Source organism: Anastrepha obliqua, chromosome 3, assembly GCF_027943255.1.
Source record: "Anastrepha obliqua isolate idAnaObli1 chromosome 3, idAnaObli1_1.0, whole genome shotgun sequence".
Lineage (NCBI taxonomy): Eukaryota > Metazoa > Arthropoda > Insecta > Diptera > Tephritidae > Anastrepha > Anastrepha obliqua.
Genome location: NC_072894.1, coordinates 119,636,899 through 119,657,021, shown reverse-complemented (window position 1 = coordinate 119,657,021; position 20,123 = coordinate 119,636,899). Strand labels below are relative to the sequence as shown.

The 20,123-nt window shown below is 35.3% G+C and overlaps 3 protein-coding genes across 6 annotated transcripts; 2 read left to right on the top strand and 1 right to left on the bottom strand.

Moving 5' to 3' along the window:
- The first annotated feature begins 2,593 nt into the window (after positions 1-2,593).
- Positions 2,594-9,729, top strand: LOC129242986 (islet cell autoantigen 1). Its single transcript, XM_054879982.1, has 4 exons — positions 2,594-3,253; positions 3,330-3,515; positions 3,580-3,825; positions 8,808-9,729. The coding sequence occupies exons 1-4, from the start codon at positions 2,870-2,872 to the stop codon at positions 9,225-9,227; spliced, it is 1,236 nt and encodes a 411-aa protein (XP_054735957.1). The 5' UTR covers positions 2,594-2,869; the 3' UTR covers positions 9,228-9,729.
- On the bottom strand, positions 9,522-11,837 carry LOC129242985 (dnaJ homolog subfamily C member 2). The gene is made up of 3 exons (XM_054879981.1): positions 11,494-11,837; positions 11,293-11,438; positions 9,522-11,221 (listed from the first exon to the last, which is right to left on the bottom strand). The coding sequence occupies exons 1-3, from the start codon at positions 11,739-11,741 to the stop codon at positions 9,753-9,755; spliced, it is 1,863 nt and encodes a 620-aa protein (XP_054735956.1). The 5' UTR covers positions 11,742-11,837; the 3' UTR covers positions 9,522-9,752.
- A 429-nt stretch (positions 11,838-12,266) lies between these two features.
- LOC129242284 (sphingosine kinase 1) lies at positions 12,267-17,089 on the top strand. Of its 4 annotated transcripts, none has more exons than XM_054878853.1 (5): positions 12,267-12,640; positions 12,878-12,989; positions 13,160-14,006; positions 15,867-15,966; positions 16,041-17,089. In XM_054878853.1, exons 1-5 carry the CDS (start codon positions 12,632-12,634, stop codon positions 16,929-16,931), a joined length of 1,959 nt encoding a protein of 652 aa, XP_054734828.1. In that variant the 5' UTR covers positions 12,267-12,631; the 3' UTR covers positions 16,932-17,089. The 4 variants fall into 4 exon arrangements, with proteins under 4 accessions (XP_054734828.1, XP_054734825.1, XP_054734826.1 ...); XM_054878850.1 differs by having other exon boundaries at positions 12,268-12,640; positions 12,878-12,980; positions 13,137-14,006; XM_054878851.1 differs by lacking the exon at positions 12,878-12,989 and having other exon boundaries at positions 12,268-12,640; positions 13,137-14,006.
- Positions 17,090-20,123: the final 3,034 nt, after the last annotated feature.

The window sequence follows — 20,123 nt, the reverse complement described above, 5'->3', positions numbered from 1 at the left end:
AGTGAAACAAATTGACAAAAAGCCGCAGTGCAGCTTCAGAATGTTAGCCGTCGATTTCGAAGACCGCCAGGGTGTGATAGTAGGTCACGAAATAGACCGAAGAGTTCCCTTTTGCATCATTCGACTGAATAATCCGCAAACAAAAAACTCTCTTATATCACCAAGAACGGAATAAATTATTTTTTTTGTTAAAGTTTGAGGAGAATAAATAATTTTGGTAATCGTGTAACATTATTTTTAAAAACAAACACCCAAGACTTTACCCGACGCAGGGTATTATGGATTATGGTATTTTGAGTACATCGCGCATTTCGTGCGGTGATGAAAAGGATTAAAACCAATTTTCAAAAAAAAAGTCATTATTATAGAAAACTAACGTTGATTACTTTTTTTGCTCTAACTCTTTTTGTGATGAAGCAAAAATAATGCTATATAACCCAACAGCCAACAGAGTTTGAGGAAAGCCGCTATTAGCTGTTAAACAGCCCCACAAAACAGTGAAATTTTGGAAGTTAAAGGGTTATATACAGTTTGAATTAAAAAAAAATCGGTTTTTTTTATTTATTTTTTTCTTAAATTAAGAATACACACAGAAAATTTAATATCGTTCCGATGATGAGGAGGCTTTAAGGAGCGTATCTCTTACTCTATGAATTGGATAGAGGGTTTAGAATTGCTTTCAGGGCGGATTTGCTGTCGGTGCAGGCGGTCACACCAAATATTAACATAAAAATAGTCATTTACCTTTATTGGATATTTTATTTTGATGAAATGTGAAAGAATTTTAAGGCAGTGCCGAATATGTATAACATCCTTTTTATTTTTAAGTAATTTATTTATTTTTAAGTAATCACTCTTTTTCCACAAATGAGGTACAAGTAAAATAATTTTGTTTTGATATAAAAATAAATAAATAAATACGTGCATTATATGGTAACGGCTCTTGCGGGTTTTTCATATAACAAATGCAATATATTATTTATTATTATTTATTGTTCGACTTTCTTAAAATAAACATTACATTTCATTTTTATTCATTAACATTAGAACGTACGACAGTGACACTAGGTCGTTTGTCGGAAGAAAAAAGAAAAAACAAAATCTTACATTTTACATATGTATGTTACTATGGTACTATGTATTGAATTCGCTTAAAATTAATTTTCTATATTCTATAGCACCAGTGATGAACTTAAATAAGTTATTATATCCAGAATGGCCAACACCATTTAAAATGTCTATGATTTCATCTCGGTTTAAACTATATTTTCCAAAAAATCTTTGACGAATTCTTTTAAGTATCGGGCATTTTCCTAAGAAATGTGTGATGTCTTCTAATTCATTTAAGTTACATAAAGTGCAATTTAAATCCCTTTGGCTTCCCAAGTATATTAAATCACATCTGGCTTTCATAATCCACATAATTTTATAGATTCCAGTATTATCGTTTAAATAGCTTCTGGCGTTGTTATGGTCTAATTCCTTATATAATCGGGCGCTTTGGTGTGCCCTTTCCCATAAAGTTCGAATATTCGAATCATGAAGATTTTCTATTATTGAAATTATATTTCTATTCCACTCTCTTTTATTTGAAGTGCCCCAGTTACATGTTATATTTAACTTTTGTGCTAGATTACTAATTTCTTCAACCCAAAATATCTGTTTTTCTAAAATCTTTTTTGATAGTATATGAGGCAATCTATTATCATATTCAAATAACGTTTTGAATATATATTTTAAGCTGCAGTGTATACAAATGAAAACTTGGAACATTTGTCTCCAAGAGAATGCAATAAGATGGCGTATTACTCGGGAGATGAAGTACCCTTTTTAAAAAATAAAGTTGAATTTTGTCTACTTCTTCAAACAACGAGTTTCCCCATACCTGAGCAGCATAACTCTGGATTGCTCTAGTCACCGCTAAAAACAGTTTCCATTTTGCCGACCACTTAATTTTATTTTTACTAAGAAATGCAATATATAAAAAACCGGAGTTGATTCCTTTTTAATATTATTACGTATATTTTTTATTTTTATTTCTTATATGGAATAACTTTTATTTGGAATGAAGTGGAAAAAGCCATCAGAAAAAATAAATATCATATTAAAAATCCAAGCTATTTTACTTGCCGCTTAAAACTTGCCGTTATATATATATATATAATTATTATTTCCTTTTATTAATTATATTTAACCTAAAATTTTTTATTTGTTATTTTTTCATGAGGCCTCAGCAAATAACTGTAGATACTGAGAAGTCGAATGAACTACGGATAGGGTGAATTGCTAAAAGCAGAGCTGAGTGCAGTGAATTCTCACTAAGTATATTGGCACCCCACAATTTTTGCCTTTTCTAGGCAATTGAATAGACTAATTGCCGAAGGCATTTTGTAAAGGACTTAAAAATGTATAATATTATTATTATTATATATAAGAAAAGTAGAGGAGCCACTACTTTACATTGTATATATTTCTATGTTGCTTTGAAAAAGGAAATTTGAAAAAATTGTTCTTTCATAATACGGCAAGTCTGACGCTCTTAACCGGAAATCCATATTTGTTGCATACTTTTGAGGCGCAGTCATCTGAATGAAAGCCAACAACTTCGAAATTCATTTCCGTCAGTTAAATAAAATATAATAATTGCTTATATAATGTAACAAAACAAAAAAAAAAATTCAGAACAAAAGAAAAGTCGTGAATATTAATGCACTCGAATAGTGCTTAAAATATGGTATCACTCCAAATTTTGACTTTAATTTATTTACGCGCAGGCGCCGTGCTAATAATGCCATTTAATGACAGAGCACCAGTATAATTTCACATAGACGGCTAAAGTGCATATATTTTTCCAAGAAGATAAACTGCTATGCTGCATCATCAATTTTGGATAACGAAAAAAACCGTGCAACGTAAACTTGGCACCAAGGAAGATGAATACATTATATCCTCGGATGCAGATCTCGATGCAAAAATCGAGGTGTTCAAGTCAATAGCAAACACCAGCTTTGAATTGGGAAAAATCATTGACCAGCTGCAGGAAAGATTGTGTATTTTGTCGCAGGAGGAATGTGTGTTCGGACGTTTTCTCAAAGAAGTAGGAAAACGGAGCAAGACTACTGGTCAAAGTATTACAAATACGGGAAAGGCTGTTTCGTACAGTGGGCAACAGCGTATGTGTGTGCGTGTACCATTGCTACGACTGCATCACGAAGTTGAGGTTTTTCGAAGCAGAGCGGTACGCGATACACAGGTATTTTTGTTGTGATAATATAATTCAATATATGTATTGGATGTTTATGGGAAATATTTTATTGCTAATTTTTTAGGCCACGTTGCAGACAATGGAAAAAGAACGCACTGAATATCGTGCTGCGCTTTCTTGGATGAAGTCGGCCAGCACGGAGTTAGATCCGGATACGGGAAAAGGGTTGGACAAATTTCGTACAGCACAAACACATGTGCGTGCAGCCAAGCATAATTTCGATAGCCTTTCAATGGATTCCATACAGAAAGTGGGTAGTTTTTTTCTTTTTATTTGCTCACAAATATATTCATTAGATAAAATTTGTTGGCCAGATTGATTTGTTAGCTGCGGCCAGGTGCAATATGTATTCACACGCATTGGTTTCATATATGAGCGAATTAAAGGAGTTCGCACAGAAAACATCAAGTACATTTGAAACAATTTCCAAGTCTTTGCTGCAAAAACCTAAATATGATTTTTGTGTGCTCAAGGAGCTAACTCAAAATGAAGGTCTTGCCGATGATGAAAAAATCGACGACATTGTGGCGTTGGATAAAGATCAGTCGCTGTTCTTTGAGGTAATCGCACTTATTATTAATATTTATTAGTATTTACATTACTCTACATTACATTGCATTATTTCTCTTACGCCTTGAGTTTTGATGTGGTTCCACAAATAGAGCCGTATGCACGCGGCCTTAGTAATACTCATTAAGTGCTTCCAAATAAATGAAATTTTTGGCAGCACTTTTTTTTATACCAGTTGCTCTTTATTTATTCCAGTTGCTTCATTTATTCGCCACTTGCCAGCGCTTGGCGAATCGAATAGACCCAATGTAAATAAAGTAAAGTAAACCCTGATAAGGCTTCTCATAAAAAATATCTGCTGTTCGGAGTCGGCTTGAAACTGTGGGTCCCTCCATTTGTGGAACAACATCAAGACGCACACCACCAATAGGAGGAGGAACTCAGCCAAACACCCAAAGAGGGTGTACGCACCAATTATATATGTATATATAAAAACCTTGGTCTTAATTCTTATTTTTTAAGTTTGAAATGCACACGTCCTCCACTTTTGGTAAAATGTGGACACTAATCAAAACCCTTGATATCGCCAATGGTTGCGGATATGAAAGGATTTGTACGGACGATTAAAGATTTAAAAAAAAAATCAGTCTCAAACAACTGTGGTGACGCTATCTTTAATTGGTTTAAAGGTTTCTCAGTGTGTACGTAGTTTGAACGCCTGGTCATGTCGGTGTCGGTTTTAACCTTCATGTGCCCGGGATATAAAACTTACGTACCTGGTCGGCTTACTACATTTGTAGTAACTACGTAATTGCATGCAAAACCAATGTAATGTTAAGAAAGAAAGACTTGCTTTTTTTTACTTGTACGTGTGTAATAACCTTTTTATTTAAAAATATTGAATTCAGGTGATAATTTTAATACAAAAAATGTTTTAATTTTCAGGAGTTGAACAGCATTTTCCCAAAATATATGTTTCGGCATGTGCATTACACACTGCTTTTTTGCACCAACTATAGATTTTTCGTGTGTTGTTACGACTTCCTATTTCACAGTATTGACAAGGTACAGGATATTTTGGTTGTTTATCGTTGGAAGGTAAAATAGATGAATCAACATTAGATGTAGCAGAAAGGGATCGATCCACTGCCATTTCGATAGTTTTACGTGTTTGATGGAATCCCAGCACCCGGGGAACTTGAGAGCGCTTTTCAATTGCTGGCATAAAAAGCTGCTTAGACAAGCTCCGCAAGAACTTTCGTCGCGCGTCTGTGCGACGGTTATATGGATTGTTTTCCGAGTAAATGATGAATGATGCAAGTATTTCCAGCATGTTATAAAACATGGCCAAGGGCCAACGCAATGTTTTGCGTTTCGTTGAATATGCAGAAAGCATTTTATCCATTACGTCGACGCCTCCTTTGTTTGCATTGTAATCAAGGATGTATTGCGGCTTGTTTTTCTTTTCAGCTAGAATTGAATTTGTCAAAGGTGTGCTGGCAAGTATTATAACTGATCTGCCTCTTTTTGGAACATAAGATACCAAAGAAAACTTTCCATCGAGAAACCCGAAAATGGAAGATTCTTCAGCACGATTGCGGTCAGCCTTCATTTCATATGGTACAAACGTTTTATTTTGACGAACAGTACCAGGAATAGCAAGACCTTTGGACATTAAATACTTGCCTAAGTTTAGCGATGTAAAAAAATTGTCACAAATAATAGTCCTTCCGGTGTTCTCCCAATGGCATACTAACCTTTGCACAACACCTTCACCTACGTTATTTGCTCGACCAGCATTTGAGTTTTTTCCAGTATATATTTCACTTTTGAGTGGATAGAACGACTTAGCATCGCATGCAAACCAAACCTTTATCCCATACTTGGCAGGCTCAGAGGGTATGTACTGAGTAAACCTAGTTCGACCGCGATAAGCAAATAATTGTTCATCCACAGTAATTTCTCCAGATGGTTGGTAATATTTGCGCAGATTTGCGTTCATTGTGACCACAATTTGTCATTTTATTTATTTACACCTGCTAGTAACACAAGACCTATAAATGCTCTTAGTTCAAGCTGAAGTCAACTATAAAATACTATTTTGCATACATTTTATATGGTTACTACAAATGTAGTAAGCCGGCCGCAAGATGATGTTTTTTTCAAGTAGGGTCTAGAGGTCAGGCAAATAATAGTTCGAGTGTTATTATACTCTTAATTGACTTTGATTTGATAATCAGGAAGCTACTAAAAAATTCGGGCATTGTTGTTTCGGAAAATTTTTTTTTATCTCACTTTTTTTCACAATTTACTACGAATGTAGTAAGCCGGGCACATGAAGGTTAATGAACGGGCTGATTTAGCTGCAAAAAAGCATTGTGAGTGAACCATTATGAGTGTAAAGTTAACTGTTGAAGAGGCACTGAAAAGTTTTCGCAATATTATATTTAGAGAATGGTATTCTGGCTTTTTGGAATTCTCTAATTTGCACCCTAGTCTATTTGTTAGACTAAATGGGGCTCTGCCAGCTAACCCATGGTTTTACAAACGTAAATTTAAAGTTAAAGTCATCAAAAGAAATAATTGGATTTTAAATGGAAAGACTTATGAAGTTGTCTATCTTTGTAAAATAAATGCTAGTGATACCGATCTCTGTTCCTATGGCGAAATTAACTCGTATATTCACCATATTTTTAACTGCCGTACTTTTGAGCAGATAAGAAACCAGCACACTTTTTTCAGAACTGTTCGGACCTTGATTATATTTTCAAAAATAATGCACTTGCCAATTTTATTTGGTTTTAAATGAAGCCAATTTTCCTTTTTGAATGTAAGTCATAGTTTTTGATCTTAATATACACCAGAAAACTACTACTTTTACATAGTGGAAGTAGGTATTTTTCAATACTAAACTTGAGCAACCCTGGCGCTTAGTGGATCTACAGTCCTGCCCAACAACATTTAAATTATAAAAAACAAAACAAAACTATGTAGTTCTTCTAATGTAAATTTTTAAATTTAAATACGCTTTTGATGTCTTCAATGTGATTTACATATTGCAAATTCTCAATTGACTTATTCGTTTTTTCTATACATACATAATTGGTGCGTACACCTCTGTTAGATGTTTGGCCAAGCTCCTCCTCCTATTTGCAGCGTGCGTATTGCTGTTGTTTCACAAATGGAGAGACCTACAGTTTTAAGCGGACTCCGAACGGCAAATGGATTTTTTCTTCTATACTCAATATAAAATATTGATTAAATTTGCAATTACATCATCGTTATTATATTCCACCTATTCAATTTCTACACAATCTATTCAGAGATCGTTAATGTACATATATATCGATCGAAGAATTTTTGAAGTGAAAACTTCTTTAGAATCGTTGGGAGTGATTTGAGACTCGATGAAACGAAAAAGCGACACTCTTGGCTACGAATATTACATATAAACGTAGCGACGAACTAAATAACTTTTAGGCCAGCGCCGACAGCATGGCGTGATAGCCGAGCGACTAGCAATGTGAGCTTCCGATCCAAAATCCTTGGTTCGAATCACAAGAAAAAAATTTTTTTTATACAGTTATTTTATGATATGTTTATGAGGAGCTTTTTTTCATGGCAGAAATACACTCGGTGTTTTGCCATTGCCTGCTGAGGGGTGAGCGCTATTAGAAAAATAGTTTTCCTTAATTTTGGTGTTTTCACCGAGATTCGAACTGACGTTCTCTCTGTGAATTCTGAATAGTAGTCACGCACCAACCCATTCGGCTACGGCGTTTGTTTAATTTTACTGATGCAAAAATGAGGGAAAATATTTGAATAAAGTTTGCTTACTGTTTACACATTTTCCAAAGGTGACGGAGAACCAAAAAAAAGTCGATTTTCAAACAAATACGAGTGCATATGTGTAATTGTGTTAGAGTTTTGGTCACGCCCCAGCAAAACCTGCGTGCATATGTGTTTGTTACATTCAAAAAAATGTAATTGTGTTAGAGTTTCGGTCACGCAGGTTTTGCTGGGGACGCTCATAATAGCAACCGCGTGTGTATTTTTATATTCGTAAATATTTTCATTTTTAAATATTTACCGCAATTATGCCGAAAAATAATGCAGAAAAGTGTCGTGAATATCGACAGAAAAAAAATCAATAAATAGCATCACGGAATTCATTCACGAAAATTTAATAAAGTATACACCAAAAGTATCGCGGATACTTAGAAAAGATTACGATGAAGTTCCAATGATTTTAAGTGGCGATTTTAACGTAAATTTTGCATTGGACACAGCGGTTCCTTCAATTGACTTTCTCAATACAACATTCAATTTAAAAATGTGTAACAATCGCACTGAATCGACAACACGATCAAAAACAACATTTGACGCGGTATTTCAAAGATATGTTGACAACATCGAAACCAAAGCATTTGTATCATATTTTAGCTATCATAAGCCACTCGTATCATTTGTTGAAATTGAAAACATTGAGGATGAATAATAATAAAATGAAGAAAATAAAATATGAACTTTATAGCAATATTATAATGAACCTATAATTATCCCGCTCCTAATGCTGCTTTCGTCTTATTCTCTCTCAGTTTGTTTTACGGAAGGTTTCACTTCTATCGCGTCTAACCGTTAGACTGGTATTTTTTTTTTTTTTTTCAAAAATTTCGATTTTTTTTTAACAATTGTCGGTTTTTTCCTCAAAATCTGAAAAATATTTCCTGAGGCCGCCATATTGTTAATTTTGAAAAAAAGACTCGATCAGGCACAAGATTATCTAATAATAAAACTAGTTTCTCTTGTCCGATTGATTTTAGATGAATCTCCAAGGACTTGTAATGATCCCCACAAGGGACTTTTAAGAAACGGACTTTCATGGAAATAAATCTATAAAATATGAATAGCACTAATTATTATATTGAACATTGCAGCAATTTAGTTTTTGGCATGTGGAAAGTGCCAAGTCCATTTAAGATGCTTTATTATTTTCATATTAAAATCAATTATTTTTCTTATTTTGTTACAGAGTGAATATAGCGATGAAAAGCATAAACAAAGCGAAAATAAAGATGCGAAAACTGATATATTGGAGACTGTTGCAGCGAATGATAACACTCTGATTGAATTGACGCCTAATGTTGATGATGAACATATAATACCATCCGAGCCAATTGACCAAAGCAATACAGCTACGAACCAAAGTATTTGGTCTGGCCTATGGCCACTTGGTCAGATCGGTAATAATAATAATAACGTCAAACCAAATACCATGAATTCACCGGCTCAAAATATGAATACAACAGAAAAGACCACCTCTGAAACTCTAGCTAAAACAACGAAGTCTACTAATTGGATGGATCTTTTTGCAGAGTTGGACCCTTTAGCTAATCCCGAGGCATTTGATTTGAAACTCAGTGGGGGCCGTGTAAATGCACAACAAATATAAATTGTTTTGAAACACATATTTTGTATTGCACATAAAACTTCATTTGTGCATTGCCAATAGATAGCAATGATTGAAATTGTTTTTAATGTAATTTGGACACTAATGAAAATATCTTTTTTTACAGAAAAAAATTCATCTTAGATATAAGCTTTCTTCTTGGTATTATTTTATCGCGGAAAAGTGTACTTTTCATTTAATGTTTCGGAACTTCTCCAATTACTTATTTCAATCAAACCCTAACAAATACTTACGCATGAGAAATATACTTTTTCGCTAATAAATTAGTACAATAAGTTAACCACGAAATGTATCGGCTGTCAGTAAGCTGTTTTATTTTATTGTTAGCGACATTAACACTTCACAACTAACTAGTGCTTGATTGTCACCATTAAAGTACAAGTATAATGCGCCATTAATCACAATACTATTTCTCTCTATATGATTTAACGTGTGTTTATTTGAATTATATTACATAAAATCCTTTAAAGGGACAAATAAATAATCATGCTTGTGTGTATTATTTAATCATTTTACCGATTGTTGCGCCTCTTTTTTCGAATTCACCAGCTCTACAAGTTCTTTGACACGACGCAAGCAATCTTTCTTGGTCCTATTCGGTATGCATTCCGCTATTCTATCCCAGCGATCGGGAGTTGAGATTGGATAAGTTTTGATAGCTTGTTCCAACAACGCTTGCTCTTCCTTTGTCCACGTTTTAGGCGTAACCGTTGGCTTGTTTGGAGTTGGCTTAGTAACAGCTTTTGTATCGTTATCACTCTGCTCTTTATTACCATTTGTACTTGCATCGCCATCAGCATGGTTTACATTATTCGTAACTGGTTGATTAACTGTAATATCATTGCAGGTCTGCACTTCCTTTTTGGATTTGTTGAAATTTTCGAAAGCAGTATCGTTAGCCTGTGCTTTAAGTGAACTTTTCGAGAAGTCACTATTTTGCATTGCTTTGGCTTTATTGAGCACATCGCGTGCGCTGACTGGCATACCAGAAGTGGAGTGCTGATTAATGAAAGCAGCAATAACATCCCAACGCTGTGACGTACCAGCTGGGAATAAATTGACAGACTTGATAAGCAATTGCATATTCTCATTGTTCCACACATCATTCTTCTTTACATCTTTATCGTTCTTTGTAGTCTTTTTTTGTTGTGTCTGATTGACCTCCTCCAATTCAGAAGCAATTTTCTTTTCAACCATTTTCAATGTGGAGAAGAATGCATTTTGTCCCTTCTTTTCAATATCTTTATTAAGCTCTTGCAATTCATTTAAATTTAATGCCTCACAGATCTTTTCCAAGCCTTCCATATTTTTAAGGGTTTCTTTATCATTATTCCCATAGTACTTAGACTCCTTTAATTTATCGCGCAAAATTTTTCGCTCTTTCTTGAGTGCCTTCTTCATTTGCTCTTTCTCGATGCGTATTTGTTCAATGCGTTTTTGTTCTGCTTTCTCCGCACGTTCCTTTGCCAACTGAGCCTCTCGTAAGGCTCGTTCCTGTTCAGCTTTTTGTGCCTGAGCAGCGTCCATTTTCGCTCGCTTTGCCGCCAATTTTCTTTCCTTTTCCTCATTTTTAAACTTTTGTATGCGTTTGTCATTATTGTAAGCTAAATCAACCAAAGCACGGATACGCATCATTTCTTCTTTCTTCCTTTTAATACGGAGTGCTTTATTTTCCTTCTCAATCCAACGTCTTTCATCTCGATCTTGCCCCTTTTCTTTGTCCTCTTCGTCCAGATAACTAAATTCACGCCAAGACTTGAACTCATACCAAAAACTATAGAACTCTTCCACCTCTTCGCGTTTCGAATTTTCATCACCAAATTTTGGCACATTTTTCCTTTCGCTCCAGCGTGCATTTAAGTCAAAACATTTGTTAAAGCATCCATAAAAATTGTTATCGATCTCCGCTTGAGATGGGAATGAATCATCAAATTCGGGATCAACAGAGTCATAGCCACGTCTCGTCTTCGGCGTGCCTTTTAGTTATACCACATGAATGGGTATTATTACACACAATACGATATTAAATATTTTCTTTTAAACATACCGAGTATTTCGTAAGCTTTAGTAATGCAAGTAAAATAGTCCTCATCGGTGTTTACTTCTTCACCTTTCGCTTTTCGCTTGTCGGGGTGATGCATCAAAACCATGCGCCTGTAAGCACGCCGTATATCGTCATCTGTGGCTATAAACCTGTAACCGATTTTAAGCTATATAGTGCAAATCATTGAAAAACTGTTCTCATTACCTTAATTTTCCTAAACCAAGTATTGCATAGTGATCATGATCTTTCCATTCTTTGGGATCAAGTGATTTCAGGTAGTCCACATCCACCGCGAATTCTTCAGGTAACTTTTCCGACGCTTCATCGTTGCTTTCCGTTGTCTCATCAGTAGTGGCATTATATCTATTTGAATTGAGGAATGCCAAGCCCACGCGTTCGACGTTTCTATGGCTAATGGAGAAATTGCAGTTCACTTCTACAAATTCCAGCATTTTGCGCCGAGATCAACAATAATTTTGAAAAAATATATAAGCAAGTCGACAGAGCATACAGCTGCCTGGAGGTTTGCAATTGTCAAAAAGAACAACCACGAGATGATATGTCATTGCCAGATTGAAAAAAATTTGCAGGCAGCATAATAATTAATTATGAGTAAATTAAATAACCTTAAAACCCGGTTCTACCTAAGATACTCATTCTATTGTTCGGTTTTTGTAGCTACCCGATGCAAGTTTATTTTGCAATCTATTTCGTACTTAAAGAAACGCAATTCTCTCTAGTGTATGCAATTAAGCATCCAGTACATCACCACGGTCATGCCCTCGAAATTTTCATAAAGTGCTAAATTTTCATAAAGGATATATAAATTAAGTCAAACAGAGTTTAAGGTGCAATGCATACATGCCTTAAGACATACTGTAATTAATTCGGTCAATATGGCAGCGCAGATTTTGACAAAGGCACGATGAGGCAAAAGCGAAATTGATAGGCAATTCTTGGTAATTTCCTTTCTCTTCAATTTTTTAGAGAAAACGAACAGAGAACTTTCATACATACATACACGGATTGTATATCAACTGATTCTACTGGTCCAGCTGCGATTCTATTCTAAATTAGTAAAAATAAATTAGGCAGGTTCAATAGAAAAATGGTGATTGGCAAATAACACAAATATAAAAATTAAACGCTGTGAACCATAAAGCGATGCTTGTGAAATAAATATCAAATATACACTTTTTTTAACGATTTCCGTTTTGGATTGCGTTTTGTCACCTACACTTCCGCTGTGGATATGCAAAGCTAGTGTATAATCTCTTCCAATCTAAAATGAAAGTAACAACGATGCTGCACAACAATTCAATTTTAGAAAAATAAGAAATATATGCTGTTGGTGAGCAAACTTGCAAGAATATATCAATAGATGAAATTGTTAAGCATGTAATAGTGTATTCAAGTTGGTTCTGCCATATTATTTAGCTACATACATATATACCATGCTTTCAGCCACGGATTATTTTAAAGGACATCGAATGAGTTTTCATAAAATATTTTGGAAACTATTTATATTTTAGAGTTGCATAAATCGATTATCCGAAAATAATACAACTATTATGCATTTTATACACAGATACAAGTTGTTAATGAAAATGGTACGCTGCATGGCTGGAATGTCAAAATACATACAAATATACTTGCAACTCAACAAAGGAGTTGCATTTGCATGCAAATAGGTACGAAAATGTTTAAAGAAATCGTTCAATTCTCTACTAGTCTCTTCCGACTAATATTGTTATAACAAATTTAAGCTTTGCCTTGTAAATTTTGTAAGTTTGATATTTAATGTATTTTATTTAATTTATTATATATACTTTCGTTTTCTCCATTAGGTGTTACCTTGCTGCACCTTTCTGAAACATCTACATCAACATGGATGTTGAAGAGTTGACTGACATATTCTATACGAGCGACAAGAAGGGTCAGGTGTGTCGCGTCAAATTGAATGGACAGGGATTTACACTGCAACGCGAATCGAGTAATGGTAGTTCAAGAGAGCAGCTCATCGGTTTGGATGACATTATTGGCAGTCGCTGCATTGTTGTGAAGAAGGATCGGCGCGCTTGCTCCATGCTATGCAGCTACGCGATGCAGACGGACGGCAATCGTAGTGATAGCGGGGACGAGACAAAAAAGAAGTCCACTTCTGTGTCATATGAACATGGCGATGCAAGCGCTTATCTCTATGTCTTTGCGTATATTCTAAATAAAAAACACCTTCGCAATATAATACGTCGTGAGCGCACTGTATTAAAACTGCGTTTTCGTTCCTTTGACACTTTTGGCGATAATATGCGTGAGGCAGAACGTTGGTATCATACTGTGAGAGCATTTAAGGGTCGAAGTTTAGGCAATAATGGAACGGAAGAACGACGCATTTTGGTCTTGTTGAATCCAAAATCGGGTGCGGGTAAGGCGCGTGAAATTTTCAATCGTCAAGTTGTGCCAGTGTTAAATGAAGCAGAGCAACAGTACGATTTGCATGTGACAAAACATGCCAATTATGCACGAGAGTTTGTGCGCGTGAAAATTTTGGACAACTATAGTGGTATTGTAGCGGTGGGCGGCGATGGCCTGTTCTTTGAGATTCTAAATGGTTTATTAATGCGTGCCGATTGGATGGATGCACGCAATATACCTTTGGGTATAGTGCCATGTGGGTCGGGAAATGGATTGGCACGCTCGGTGGCGCATGTGTGTGGGTGAGTAAGGGAAAATTAAATTAATATTTTTAATACAACCTAAAAACCAAAAGGACTTTGATGTTGTTGTTGTAGTTTTTGATTACGAATATTTCTAAAAATTTTGCAATACAAATCTTGAATGCATTTATTATTACCGTTATATGGTAGGTGGTTGTTGTTGTTAACCAATTTCCATTTCTATAATTACTTTAGGCCTCTTCTATTCGCAACTTCTCTGCTCGCTATCTCTCTGCTCGACTAACTTGACGAAACATTTGCTTGTGAAAGCAACAACAAAGTTATCGAGTAAGATTCGCCGCCAGCGAGCATGGATAAAAAACCAATGTAATTTTATGCAGCTCTATTCCACCGCTGCCAATATATGTGTGTTTATATATACCAGCTACTCGGCAGGCAATGGCAAACCTCCGAGTGTATTTCTGCCATGAAAAAACTCTTCACAAAAAAAAAACATTTGTCGTTTGGAGTCGGCTTAAAATTGTAGGTCCCTCCATTTGTGGAGCAACATCAAGACGCACACCACAAATAGGGGGAAGAGCTCGGCCAAACACCCAAAGAGGGTGTACGCGCCAATTATATATATATATATATATATATATATATATATACAGGCCCGACGAGAGGGGGGGGAGGGGGGGAGGGTACTTTTTCCCCCGGGGCCGGAGTTTTCAGAGGGGCCCGGACTCGAGATTATACGTATTTATATGAATTAGACATAATTGGAAAGGGCCCGTATTTGCAATTTTTCCCCGGGGCCCGGATATGCTCTCTACGGCCCTGTATATATATATATACCAGTTGCTTCATCTTTTCGCCACTTTCTAACCTCTGGGAAAAAAAGAGGTTGTCTGTAAAGTCGGTTTACTGACGATAGTTTAACGTGATAACGTCATAAGAAAATACTAATTGAATGGTTGCATTTTTCAAAAGAAAATTTTAATTTTATTTGTTTGATAGATATTTTGTATGGATATAGAGAATGAGTTAACATTAACATAACATAATATACTTTAACATAACATAACATAACATAACATAACATAACATAACATAACATAACATAACATAACATAACATAACATAACATAACATAACATAACATAACATAACATAACATAACATAACATAGCATAACATAACATAACATAACATAACATAACATAACATAACATAACATAATCAAAAAATAATAATAACATTAAAACAACAGGTATTATTAACAAACTTGGTTTTATTTTAAATTCTTCAAGTAAATCAAATTAATAATAATCAATAAGAAGGCATATGCAAATACATATACGTGAATTTATATATGTACATATGCGCATATACATACACATATACGCTCACTTAAGTAGGAGAGAGCAAGATGTCGAACGTTGCCGTTCGTTTGCTTTGTCGTTCGTTCCGCGCTTTCGCTTGCAGTTCATTCAAGGTAACAGCAATGAGCAAGGTAACGACATATGAGCAAAGTAACGGCAATGAGCAAGGTAACGACATATGAACAAGGTAACGGCAATGAGCAAGGTAACACTAATGAGCAAGGTAACGACACATTTTTTCGTGCGTGCAGCCTGTTAAATCGAATTATAAGACGTTATCACGTCAAAAAGAAGAGGTCTTTTATGATATGTGGATATTATATATACTTATGGTATAGTACGTACATATATTATATGTCGATATATTATATATATCGTCATCTTCATTTTGTTACAAATGCGCGTTACCGAAACTAGTTGCGCAGTGGTTGTACAAACGGCATATGATATTTTATTCAACCTTTTAAATACTTACAAATGCACATTTATTTTATTTTCGAAAGTCAAACAGGATACATAAATTTTTTTCTTTTAGAGAGCCCTACGAACCAAAGCCAATTTTGGGCGCCACGTTAACAGTGCTGAGCGGGAAGTCTATCGCCATGGATGTCGTGAGAATACAACAACACAATCAAGTAATTTCTTATATACCTGTTTATATAATTGCTTTGTAGTTGTTAAAAATTAACTTTTGTTTTTAATATTTCAGATACTCTACTCCTTCCTCTCCATTGGTTGGGGCCTTATCTCAGATATTGACATCGAAAGCGAACGTTTGCGATCGCTTGGCTATCAAAGATTTACAATTTGGACCTTACATCGCCTAATTAGTTTACGTACATATCGCGGCAAAGTATCATATCTTCCAAAGATTAATCCTTACATAGAAAGCGATACAATATCGCTGGCAGACCCACTGCCATTGAAGCATAGTAGAAGTTGTAATACATGTTTGGATAAACTGAACAACGGTTGTTTTCAATCCACCGAATGCATCGATGCTAGTAAATATTACGATGTTATTTCGCTGCAAAATTCCTTGAATCAATCGGTTAATTCGCGTTGCGACAGTTGGTTCTCACCTGGTTCGTGTCGTAGTACTTACCATTCCGTTTCGGAGAGTATTTATCATAGTGTGGAAGGTGATAGCGACGGTGAATCGCGTTTACAGCTTAGTAATTTGAGTGTTCATTTGTGTGGCCCAACGGGCAGTGCGCCTACACTTGACGAACCGGTACCTTCATCGTGGGTAGTCGAAGAAGGCGAATTCGTAATGGTACATGCAGCTTATCAAACGCATTTGGGTAGTGATTGTTTTTTTGTGCCACCAGCAAAATTCAACGATGGCACCATTTATGTAGTTATCATACGCAGTGGCATAAGTCGTTCGCAACTATTGAACTTCATGATGGGTATGAGTTCGGGCACACACGTGCCGGTAATGAACAATGAATATATAAAAATGGTGCCAGTGACGGCTTTTCGCATAGAACCATATGACAATGAGGGTATCCTTACAGTCGATGGTGAGCGCATCGAATTTGGACCACTACAGGCGGAAATGCTATCGAGTATGGTGCGGGTAATGACACCAAAATGAGCTAAGCCAACGCATGGCGGAAATAAAATTCAAAGTGTTGTGCACCATTTTATTCCTTTACGATGGCTTTTATTGTTAAACATTTTTATATTTTGTTATATGTACATAAGCATATATATGTACTTTATCAATATTACAATTAAATGTCCAAAATCTAAGTTTTGTGTTTAATGCGGCTTTTTATAATAAAATTAAAATTTCAGCATTAAGCATGTGGGGAAGATCCCTACATTCTCACTATAGTTGGTTCTCCATCACTGCAAAGACTCGTATTTATATCCGGCCAAGCATTGTCTCACCTGATTGATGCCGCCTAGCTCTTCCAGATGTGTTTTCAGTGAAGTTGTATATCATCGTCCAGTTAACTGAGATGGTTTGCACGGCGTGCCGTCGATATTCCGCTATTAATAAGTTTAGAGTTTTTTCGTATCTGGTTGGGAGTTGACAACTGCAATGGCACCCAGTTGGAAGCCGATGAACAGCAACGTGTTGCTTCGCGTTTATATTAACACTTTAAACGTCTGCGCAGCTAAACTTCGCAATGGAGCCGGCAATATTTTTAAAGAATTAATTGAAAAAGAGTTATACAAATTCAGGAAATAATTCATTTATAATAATAAAACAATAAGAATAAATACAATAAAAAATAAAAGTGATAAAACAAAATTTAGGAGATTTTTCTTTTTGTGATAATTACTGAAATTCATCTCGATGTAATGGCACTTAGCAAGTCTAAACACGACAATTTCTTCCTACACTTTTTTTTACCAATGATTTTTCAACTGACTGATGCTTTATTCCTCCGGCTAATCTTTCAGCATTATTAAATCATGTTTCGACTTGACTTTAGCTAAATTTCAAAAAAAAAAAAAAAAAATTAATAATTGTAAAAATTATCGCTGTTTGTGTGGAGCCCGTTTCTCTATAAGTCCCTTTCGTTGATCATCACAAGTCCTTGAAGATTCATCTAAAATCAATCGGACAATAGCAACTAGTTTTATTAGTAGATAATCTTGTGCCCGATCAAAATTAACATTATGGCGGCCTCAGGAAATATTTTTCAGATTTTCGAGAAAAAAAACCGAAAATTTATTGTTTAGAAAAAATCTAAAAATTTTGAAAAAAAATTTTTTTTATGTTTTTCAAAAGCAGTATAACTTTTATGGAAATCTACCAAGCGGTTTTTAAGTTACAGGGATTACCAGTTCAAAAAACATAGTTTTGAGAAAAACACATTTAAAGTTTTGCTGTTTGGGTTGGTGCGTGACTACCATTCGGAATTCAGGTTCGAAGTGGGTTCGAATCTCGGTGAAAAACCAAAAAGAAGAAAAAGTTTTTTCTAATAGCGGTTGCCTCTCGGCAGGCAATGGCAAACCTCCGAGTGTATTTCTGCCAAAAAAAAAACATTTGTCGTTTGGAGTCGGCTTAAGGGGTAACACCACTGTACACGCGTAAAATAAACACGATTTTTAAAGAATTTTTTTGTATAGAAGGGAAGGTAAAACAATCAGTCTGATTTGGGAAGTTATTACTTATATACTAAAATACAAAACTACAAAGTTTGATCGAAAAATTTTACAAAATGGCGGCATAGGAGACATTTTTGTAATGTGGTTTCCCTTGAAAGAGCTCCGCGGCACGCAGCACAGAGGGTGCAAATTTTAATCTGGAACAAAGAAACATTTTTTTTCTTAATCTAGATAAGAATAGCTAGAGAAACACGTAGGGGATTTAAAAAATATTTATTTTTGTGGAATTAGCAAGCATTTGAAGGAAAAAACTCTATTTTGGACTAAAAAAACGGCACTTAAATAATTATAACAATCGTTTAAATTAATCTATCAAAAATCCCCTACGCTCTTCTCTTAAGAAGGTTATTATACAGACGTAGTGAAAAACCTGATTAAAAATATTTAAAATTGTTTGAGTTATGCTGCGTGCCAATTTCAGAAAACGTGTTTTGAGAAAAACGCGTTTAAAGTTTGGAAATTTCGAGAAGTCGTTAGGTAGCAGTCACTAACGCTTGGTTAAAAGCTTAAAATATTTATGAAATAGACTTCGGTAACGTATAAAACTTTTTGTTCTGTATTTTAAAAGGTTCAAAGAATTTTTTAAGCTTATAAAAAAAAAATCAATTTTTTGAAATTTCTACAGTGGTGCTACCCCTTAAAATTGTAGGTTCCTCCATTAGTGGAACAACATCAAGACGCACACCACAAATAGGAGGAGGAGCTCGACCCATCGGCTAAACACCTAACAGAAGTGTACGCGCCAATTATTATTTATTTTTTATTTCTTATACTCTAAGCTCCCGATTGGGTTATCTGCAATCTTACCTGCATCTGAGATTGCAGGTAATTCTATTAAATTAGTGGAGGAATTTACTTACTTCGGCAGCAAAGTTGCGCCGGGTGGGAGCACGGATGCAGACATACGCTCCCGGATCGAAAAAACCAGAGAGGCATTCGGGATGTTGTACTCTGTATGGCGAAACAACAACCTGAGGTTAGGCTCTTCAACTCGAATGTGCTGTCGGTACTGCTGTACTGCTCTACCTGACAAATCACCACGCTATAACCAGTGGCTTACAAGTTTTTGTTAATCGCTCCGAATTTTCTGGTCAAAAATAAAAGGAAACATGAAGCCGCTATACATTTGGATTAGAAGACAGAAACGGAAGTGGATTGGTCACACTTTACGCAAGGAAGACGGTAACAAAGCGAAGAAGGCGAAAGGAAGAGCTCCTTGCAGGCCGAGCGCAACTTGGAAAAGAACTGTGGATCAACTCGAGTTAAGCTAGAAGCTGGTGAAAGCGTTATCCAGTAATCGGACGAGATGGCGCCTAGGTGTTGTTGGTGCCCTATGCCCGCTAACGATTCAAGGAAACAATGATGATGACGAATGAAGCTCTCAAAATAATAGCAAACAACCAGCTTTGGGTTCTGGCCAGCGGCAACAATTATAATAATATAAACCCAATAATAAGCGCAAACATTTGTAATACTTTATTGTATTTTATTCAGAGCATTAATTTAGTATTAAAATCCCAAGTCTTTGTTTATTATTATTTGTTTTGTTAAATTATTATCTATTAATTTGCAGCTGCTGCCACAATTAAAATTAAGTTTTATTGATTTTCGAAAAAAATTGAATAACCACAACTTTTTCACATACATATGTACATGAGTCGAT